Genomic DNA, 9564 nt, shown 5'->3' on the forward strand with positions numbered 1-9564 from the left:
TGAGACTGGAACATTTATATTGGCTTGTTCTGTTCAGCCCCAGAGGACAGGGATAGGAGGAATGGGTGAATTCCTAACAATGAGAGTTATCCAAGAGAAATGGGTTGCTGCCTCAACAGGAAATGGGTTCTTCCTTCACCTTGAGTCTTCAACAAAGACTAGAGGACTTGATTCCCCTCAAAGACTCGAGTCTCTCCACCTCACCTAGGCTCCAAGTGAGGGAGCGACTCCCAGGACTGATTGATTGGCAGAGGGCCTTTGCCCCTCTTTAGGCAACCTGGTAGATGCCCAGTCCAGGTGGCTTACCATGTTAATGCCAAAGTTAGAGCAGACACCTGATTGGTGCAGACTACAGTGGCCCAAAGCTGCCCAGCTCAAGGAGGGATCTGGCAGCTCCAGCCTCCCCAGTAGCTGAGGTGATGACTGAATGCACCCTTGTGCCTGGCTTAGAGGATCATATTAATATTCATAACAATTACTGACATTTCTGTAACATTTTGAAGCTCCCAAAGTACTTTACACCCATTATCTCATTTGAGCATCGCAATGAGGTAGTTATCAGAGGTATTATTATCTCCACTTCACAAGAAGAGGAAACTTAGGATCAGAATAGTCAAGGGAATTAATCGCCCTGCGGTGTCAGGCTGTTTTGGAACCCAGCTCCTCCTGGCTGCAGGTCCAGACCTCTCACTCTTCTCATGCTGCTTCATTCATCACAGACTCTATCCAGTGGCCTGGAGGACCTTTGGGACCATCAAAGATTTAGAATGTTTGAGGGGTGGAGGGACCTCATGGGTTGTCTAATCTAATCATTTGGTTAAATGACTTGCACAGGGTCATGCCAGTCTCAAGTGACCAGAGCAGGATCTGAGTTAGTAAGACTCCTCTTCCTAAGTTCAAATCTGTCCTCAGACACTTAATTAGCGGGTGTGACCTTGTGCAAGTCGCTTCATCGTGCCTCAATTTCCCCATCTGTAAAATTAGTTGGAGAAGGAAATGGCAAACCACTCCAGTAACTCTGCCAAGAAAACCCCAAATGGGGTAACAGAGAGTCGGACACGATTGAAGAACGACTGAACAACAAAAACTTTTGACTAAAAATCCCGCATTCTTTCCATCGGACCACAACGTAGGGATTCCATGAAAAAAAGAAACAAGGCTGAGGAGCACAGGATTGAAATCAAAGACCTGGATTTGACGACCAACTCTGCTATTTGCTACTCCAATCTGATCCAGTGAGCATTTATTAAGCACATACTGTATATACAAGGCATCGTCCCACGAACTGAGATCCACCTACAAACTGGAAAATAGCCCCTGTGCTCAATGAGCTTACCCTTTGGGTCAGTAATTCTACCTCTCTGGGCTTCGGCTCCCACGGGAGTAAAATGAAAGAGGGTTGAACCAGAGCCCCCAGGGGGTTCTTAACCTCTTTTCCAAGGACCCCTCCCTCTAGCCATCCAGTAAAGCTTATGTACCCTTCTCGGAAGAGCACTTTTTAAACTTATTTTTCTTTTAAAAATTTAAATCACTGTTAATCTGTTTTTTAAATGGAAGGAAACGCTGGGATTCTGTTAGAGGACAGAGACAATCAAGATGGGATGTGCTCCCCACCAAGTTCCCGGACGCCCCCTCCCCAGCCTCGCCAGGATCGCGGACCCCTGTTAAGAAGCCCCGAAGACCATCCTGACTCCTCCTCTGGTGCTTGGCTCGCTCCCACGCTGCTTCCTGGCTGCAAACAGTCTCTTCTCTAATTGCTTAGATGGAGTTTTATTTCTCTTAATTTCATCAAATTGTACAAAAACAACATTTTTCTAAAAGGGACCCCAGATTTCGCGGATGTCTCATCACCCGACGAGCAACAGTGTCACCTAGTGGCCGATGCGCTCAATTACAAGCGGGAGCAGGGGAGCGCTTAGGGAACCTGGCTGAGCTATTCGGTCTTGGGATGAGGGTTCAGCCACAGACGCTGAGGTGTTGGACGCTTACAGGGTCATTTAGACCCCCACCCCACCTCATCTCCAACAAAGAGGCCCAGGAGTGACCAGTCTAGAGGTGCTGTCCAAGAACAGGGGCTGCCAGTGCTAAAAGGGGAAAGGCTGTCTCGCAGCTGGCATGCAGGTGATCGGCGCTCCCCGAAGCCTGGCACACTTTTAAGCTGTCCAGAAATACGCACTACTCTATGGGCAATATTGCCAGCGTGTAAATAAGAATAGCTGGCTTTTCTAGCAGGCTTTGAGCCAGCCTCAGAGTCCAGAAGATCTTCGTTCAAATCCCACCTCATTCTGTGACCCTGAAACAGTGGTTGAACCCGAGTGCCTCGGGGGACTGTTTAAGCCTGAAACATGTCTGTTACAGATCTACGTTAGTTGGGAGAGTTCTTTCATCCTGAGTTCCCTGAATGTCATGACTAGTGCTGAGATACACATCTGTCTATCCATTTATCTATCCATCTGTCTGCCTGCCTGTCTCTAGCCCACTATTTCTGTCCATTCAGCTATCATGTATCCATCTATCTGTCTGTCTGTCTGCCTGTCTTTATAGTAATAATAATAGCTAACATTTATATAGCACCTACTGTGTGCCAGGTACTATGTTAAGTGCTTTACAATGCTCTCATTTGATCCTTACAATAACTCTAGGATGTAGGTACTATCATTATCCTCAATTAACAGATGGGGAAACTAAGGTAAACAGGAGTTCAGTGACTTCCCCAGAGTCACACAGCTGGTAAGTGCATGAGATTTTATTTGAACTTAGGTCTTTCTGACCGCCCCCTCCAGGCCCAGCAATCTATCCATAACACCACTTAACTGCTCTATCTTCTGTCTGTCTGTGTGTCTCTCTCACTCTCATATCTATATATCTACCAATCTATCATTTACATTTATCAATCTATCATTTGTCCATCTATCCATCCATCCATCCACTTTTTTTATCTATCTTTTTAACTATCTATGTGTCTCTCATACTTAAAACGTCTTTAGTATGGGCAAGTCCCACTGGAGGGAACAGCTTCCCCTGATGCAGCTTGGCCATCTTCTGTGCAACTTCTAGCCTTGAGTGACCTACATATGGTTCATCACATAGCCTGGATATGACAGAATGGGGCTTGAAACCAGCTGAACTGACTTCCAGATTGGCTTGTTATTGATATTACCTCCCCTACCTTCTTCACATATATATGTATACAAAAAACATGTACGCACATATATGTATAACAGAGCCTTTTATTCAATTCACTTTTTAAACCAAATTGTGTTGTGATATCATTGGCATAGGGAATGCCTAGTGAGGAATTTTCTTATCAGTGCCTCAATTTCCTCATCTGTAAAATGGGTGGAGGTTGGAGTGAATAGTCTCTGGTGTCCCTTCTCACTATATCTAAGATCATGAAACCTGGGTCTGTCATTTTGCTAGTCATGTGACCCTGACCAAATCCCTTCTCTCAGAGGTCTTGGTTTCCTCATCTGTAAAATCACAGGTTGAACTAGATGTCATCATGGGTCCCTTCCAATTCTAGTGAAAGGATCCTATTTATGAATTTTGCTTGACAACCTGAAAATTTACAAATAAATCACAATTGGGGGAAATGATGTCAAGGGTGAAAGAGAAAAGCTAATCAGATAAATTTCAGTGATAAGCTGTACAGTTAACTCTACGTATGGCACAGTGGGAGTTGAGACTGCAGCTATTAACAAAAGAGTTTCAGAATTCTTTAGCAAAATGTTACTCTTGGTGAAATATTATACTTGTTTTCTACATCTGTAAAATAATCCTCCCTTTTCTCTCCTTCCTGCAAAAAGTTGCTTAACAGATCAATTTATAAAGGGAGATAGCAAGTGCACTATATATGGCTAGAATTCATCAGTAGATATATTTTCCAGCATCTGTGCCAGGTTTGCACAATAACCCAATGAAATGCTGTATTCTCCTAGCATTTTTTAAGGTGACAGATGCAGGACTTCTTCAGTCTCTTCACTGGACACATAATTTTTTTTGTCATTGATCCTCCTGTGACAGATGCATAGTATTTCCTCATTTTTATTTTAAGAGGTGCCTTTCTAAAAGTTCCAAATCCTGTCGATGCTACACGATTCATTCTGAGTGTTTAGATACCCAGCTGCAGAATGAAGATAGTACATATTATTATTATTAGAAACTTATGGTCTTAACTAGAATATAGCCATGGCTTTGACTGTGATACATGCCGATCATAAAATGCTAGAACTGGAGGGGATGGATTAGACCCCCCCCCCCATTTTACAAAGGAGGAAACTGAGGCTCAGAGAAGGGAAGAGAATTGTCCTGGGTCACAAATGGAATACACAGTAGAATCAGAATTTGAACTCAGGTTCCAAATTTGTGCTCTTTCTACCGCCCCATACTTGTTACCCCCCCTGTTGGTGTGTTTTTTCCCCAAATTATCTTGAATTTATTTTAGGTATATTTATTTTCCATGCACATGTTGTCTCCAACTAGAGAATATATGTTCCTTGAGGGCAGAGTTTGTTTATTAAAGGTACCTCCCCACCTCCCACTACTAGTGCCACCCCCCCCAAGTTCTAGTATGATGCCTGCCACATAGCAAGCCTTAATAAATTTGTATATTGGTTAATTGACCCACACTGATCTCTTCCTTGCATCCTTGCTAAGTTCAGTAGTTTTCTCCTCATTTTAAGTGAAAGCTTTCATTTCTTAGCCAACCTGTTGCATGTAAATAGCAGAACCAGACTTGAACCCAGGTCTTAGATAACATTATCTCCAGACTTCTTCCACTGAGATGGGCATGTGCCTTTGGCACTTCCCAAAGGGATAGAGACTTTCTTTTTGCCTTACCTGTCCTCTGATGCAGTTGCCCGTGCTGGAATTTGCAGCGGCGTGTGAATTTCATTGGAAGCTATAGTGTTGGACAAAATGTCAGTGCCTTCCAATTGTCTGTAATAGTAGGACAAGTCACGACACACCTCCATGGCTCCTCAGTTAGAAAGGTCTAAAGAGAAAAGGAAGACCAAATTGACATGAGCTTCACAGGTCAAAAGGTACAACTACTCCAGTGGAACCATCGCCACACACAAGCTCCACAATACTCATACTCGGTAGATAAGATTGCCTGCGCAATGGTTAGTTTCATGTCAAATTCTGAGGACGTCACATGTCTATGTGATCTTTGCTAAAAGAATGGAGAGGAGGGCACAGAGGATAGAGCCCTGCACTTGGAGGAAGATCAGAGCTTCAACTCCCACACTTACTAGAGGTGTGAGCCTGGGCAAGTCACTCACCTCTGTGGGCTGTTTTCCTGATGTGTAAAATGAGGGAATTGGACTCAACTCAATGGCCTCTAAGGTCCCTCTCGTCTCCAAATCTATGATGGTCTGTGGGGGTGATTTTTAACAGGAAACAATCCCCAAAGTGGAACACATTCTCAAGTGAAGTAATAATATTTCCATGGTCCTTTCAATCACATACTTGAAAAAAAAAGGAAAAAAGAAAGGAAGGGAAGGGAAGGAAAGGGAAAGAAAGGAAAAGGAAAGGAAAGGAAAAGAAAGGAAAGGGAAACAAAAAACCTGGAAATCAATGGAAAGAAACATCAGACTTGAAAAGATCTCAGTTCAAAACCTGCCTCCTCTGACAGGCCTTCTTTTTGACCTTAGTCACCAGTCACATCCTCCTTGGACCTCAGTTTCCTCCCATGTAAAATGAGAAGATTGGATTAAATGGCCTCTGAGGTTCCTTCCAGCTTTGCATATATGGTCCTAGGATTTCCCATAGAAAATATTCAAGTCCTGATTTCAAGCATTTTGACAAAGGATCCTTTGAACTTTCATATTATGGTCAAATAAAAGGGTTGAGTTAGAGACTTTTCCACTGCCCCCTATTCTCCTTTGGGCCTCTAAATAACCAGTGTAGCTGCTACAGGTCATATGATCTTCATTTTACAGGTGATGAATCCAATGGGATCACACAGCTGGGTCAATAAAATGTGAACAAATCCAGATCTCTCCAGAGGGAGTCTAGCTCTTTTCAGTTGGGATCTGGGGAATGGGGATCCCAGCTCTGTAATCTAGGAACCTGTGAATGTCTAGTTTAGTTGTGCCTCTATATGTATACATATTGATATATTTTGTTGTCCAGCCATTTCATTTGTGTCTGACTCTGGTGACCCCATTTGGGGTTTTCTTGGCAAAGATACTGTATGGAGTGTTTGTCATTTCCTTCTCTAGCTCATTTTACAGGTGAGGAAACTGAGGCAAACAGGGTGAAGTGACTTGCCCACCATCAAACCGCTAATAAATGTCTGAGATCAGATCTCTGAGGTCAGAGGCTTTCTGTCCATCTGTGCGTCTGTCTCCTTCTGCATGTAGACAAATTCCTATAATGTAATACATTATCTCTCCAGTAGGGTGGATCTAGAAAGGATCTCAGAGACCAAGTAGTCCAACCAATTCATTTTAGAGAAAACTGCGAAGTGACTTGCCTAAGGCCATACAGAGCCGCCGTGACTTTGAGAAAGACGCACGAGGCAAACCTTGGGTAGGCTTCCCTGGGGTAGGGAAGTGACCTGAACATCTTGCCTGGCTCCATCTGCTGTCTCTGCTGTGGGGTGGCTGTAGGAAGCCCCAGAAGAGGGGGCTGAGCATCACTGGCCCCCTCCACCCCCACCAAGGTGAGCGTTCCCGATCCACGAGGTTGGCAGACTAGCTTCTCACGCACCTTACACATCAGGACAGGATGAAGAGGCCTTCCTTTCCCCTCCCCCCGCCCCGCAGAGGCGCCCCACGCGCGATCACGCGCAGGATTCGGTTCCCGGAGCTGCTGCAGTCCGTGACTCCGGAGACCTTGCAAGCAGCTGCGTGGGGGAGGGGGGCGTGTGGGGGCGTGTGTGCATGGGTGTGAGGCGGGCACGGAGTGCAACTTTGGACTGGGGTCCGCCTGTGACTGTGACCGTGGCCGTAACTGTGACAACTGTTTGATGCGCTCAGTGCGGGGAGCAAGAGAGGCTCAGTGAACTTCTTAGGGGGCGAGGGAGGCTAGACTAGAGTCTTGCCTAGACGGGGAGGGCAGCTTGCCACGGAGTGAGGAGAAGGGACTGGCCGCCGGTCCCTATCTCAGCTTGTAAACACTCGTGGGCAAGGGGTAGAGAAGCAGGCAAAGTGGGCAGGAGGCGGTGGGTGTGGCTGACTGGCAGGGAGGAGTGATCCTGAGAGCCCAGACCCTGGCAAAGCACTATGGAGATTTCAGACACCTAGGCGGGGCCGGCAGCCCACTAAGTTACCCTCTCGCAGGGAGAAGGCAACGTGGTTAAGGAGGCGTCGCTGGCTATGAGGAGAGTTGGGTATGAGGGGAAGGTGTAGACCGGTCGGGCTGTTCTTAGTGGAGATTCAGTGTAAAGTACTCAAGGTGATTCAGGGGAGAATAGATGCGGGGAGGTGGGGGGGGGGCGATCTTTACACTTCACTTGTGCTGAACTCAATGGCTGGGGACCCAAAGACCCTGGACAAGACTCAGCCCTTCTCTGAGATGGACCGAAGGATCGCATTCACGGGGAGTCCGGCTGCTTGGCCCTGGTGAAATCGTCTGTTAGCGCTGTGGCCGAGGTGAAGCAGCCGGACCCAGAGTACCCCCAGAGAGGACTGGAGGCAGGGGCCCCCTCAGCATTGCTTGGATTAGAGGGCGCCTTGAGGCGGGACATCTTGCCCGCCGTTAGGAAGCAGATGCGCCATTTGTCAAGGTGTGCCTTTTGGTCTACGTTTCCCTGAAGGCTCAGTAAACAACGGTTTCTGGGTTAATATTGGCACTCCGCCGCTGATGACTGTGCGGAAGAGTTCTCCAACGAAAAGTCAAGCCTCGAGAGTTTCCATTTCCATCCTACCTTTATTTATTGCCTCGCCTCGTGCGTAGTAGGCCCTTAATCAATGGCTCGTTGGGTTAGTGAAAGAAAGCACGAACGGAGTATTCATGGCAGAAGCTTCGTGAGGCTCCGCATTGTTTTCGCCAATGAAACCCGGCCCGCCCCTCCTCAGTACTGATTGGCACACTGGAAGCATTTCTAAGATTCAAAAGAACCAGAGAAATGAAGATCTCGCAGGGCCAGAGCGCGGGCGGATGGCTGCCCAGGAGGGCAGTTTAAAAAGTATTCTTTCTCTTGGCTTCGGCAATCGCAAAATTAAACCTTTGGATCAAAATGAGGAAATCTTGCATTAGTGATGGGCTGGCTTCCTGCTGGAAATCTCTTGGCAGCGAGTGTGGCGGCGACAGCCCGCCAGATTGGGGGAGTCAACTCAGCCATCACCTAGTGGCTGGGGGGCTCTTCACCTGGGGTCCAAGGGCCTTTCTTCAGGGAGGCCATGAACTTGGAAAAGGGAAAAACTTATTTTCTCGAACCTTCAACATTTAACATTTCCTTCAACTCTGGAGAAATATTGTTTGGGAGAAGAGGTTCCTAAGCTTCCCCACCCCATCAAAGGGGTCTAGGACATAGAACAGATTGAGAGCCTCTGATTTTTTTCTTTTTTTAAATTTTTTAAATTAGTTTTCAGATTTCTACAATCACTTCCATAAATCTTAGATTTTTCTCCCTCTCCCTCCCTCCTCCTTCTCCCTTCTCTCCCTGAGACTGCTCCCAATCTTATAAGGGTTCTACACATACGTTCTTACTAAATACATTTTCACCTTTGTCATGTTGCATGGATGAATTAACTTGAATGGGAGAAACTATGAGAAAAACCAAACCCAAACAAAACAAAACACAAGAGAAAAGAGTCTGCTTCATTCTGCAATCCAATTCCATAGTTCTTTCTCTGGATGTGGATGGTATTTTGCCTCCAGAGTCCATTGGGGAGTTTTTAGGTCCTTGCATTGCCATGAAGGACTAAGTCTACCAGAAAAATTCTTTACACACTGTGCTTGTTGCTGTGTACAAAGTTTTCCTGATGCTCCTCCTTTCACTCAGCATCAGTTCATAAGTCCTCCCAGGCCTCTCTGAAGTCTTCCTGTTCATCATTTCTTATAGCACAGTAGTATTCCATTACATCCATATACCACAACTTGTTCAGCCATTCCCCAGTTTATGGGCATCCCTTAATTTCCAGTTCTTGGCCACCACAAAGAGAGCTGCTGTAAATATTTTTGTATATGTGGAACCCTTTCCCATTTTTATATCTCTTTGGGATATGGTCCTAGAAGCGATATTGCTGGGTCAAAGGGTATCCACATTTTTGTAGCCCTTAGGACAAAGGTCCTAACTGGAGAGTGCCTGACTTGGTTGGACCCACTCTGATATATGGAGAAGGAAGGTTCCTAAAGAAATTGGATTATGAGAAAAGAATTGACAATAAGAACTGAAATCTGAATGCCTTGGGACAGTAATATTTCCTTTCCCCCAAAGTTGGAAGCCCAGATTATCTTTTCAGTTCTTATTAGCAATTATTTTCTCATAACCTCATTTCTTTGTTGTTGTTGCTTAGTGGTGTCCAACTCTCCATGACCCCATTTGGAGTTTCCTTAGCAAAGATTCTGCAATACTCTGCCATTTTCTTCTCTGGTTCATTTTACAGGAAACTG

The 9564-nt window shown here is 45.7% G+C and overlaps 1 protein-coding gene across 1 annotated transcript in view; it reads right to left on the bottom strand.

The window, feature by feature from the left end:
• The window catches only part of SPMIP4 (sperm microtubule inner protein 4), a 42355-nt gene extending 35444 nt beyond the window's left edge, over positions 1-6911 (bottom strand). The window contains exons 1-2 of the mRNA XM_072650961.1: positions 6715-6911; positions 4840-4993 (exon numbers count right to left, since the gene is read on the bottom strand). Coding sequence (XP_072507062.1) covers positions 4840-4973 — 134 coding nt within the window. The 5' untranslated portion in view covers positions 4974-4993; positions 6715-6911. The remainder of the gene's footprint in view (positions 1-4839; positions 4994-6714) is intronic.
• Between the last annotated feature and the right edge of the window lie 2653 nt (positions 6912-9564).

Source organism: Notamacropus eugenii, chromosome 3, assembly GCF_028372415.1.
Source record: "Notamacropus eugenii isolate mMacEug1 chromosome 3, mMacEug1.pri_v2, whole genome shotgun sequence".
Taxonomy (NCBI): domain Eukaryota; kingdom Metazoa; phylum Chordata; class Mammalia; order Diprotodontia; family Macropodidae; genus Notamacropus; species Notamacropus eugenii.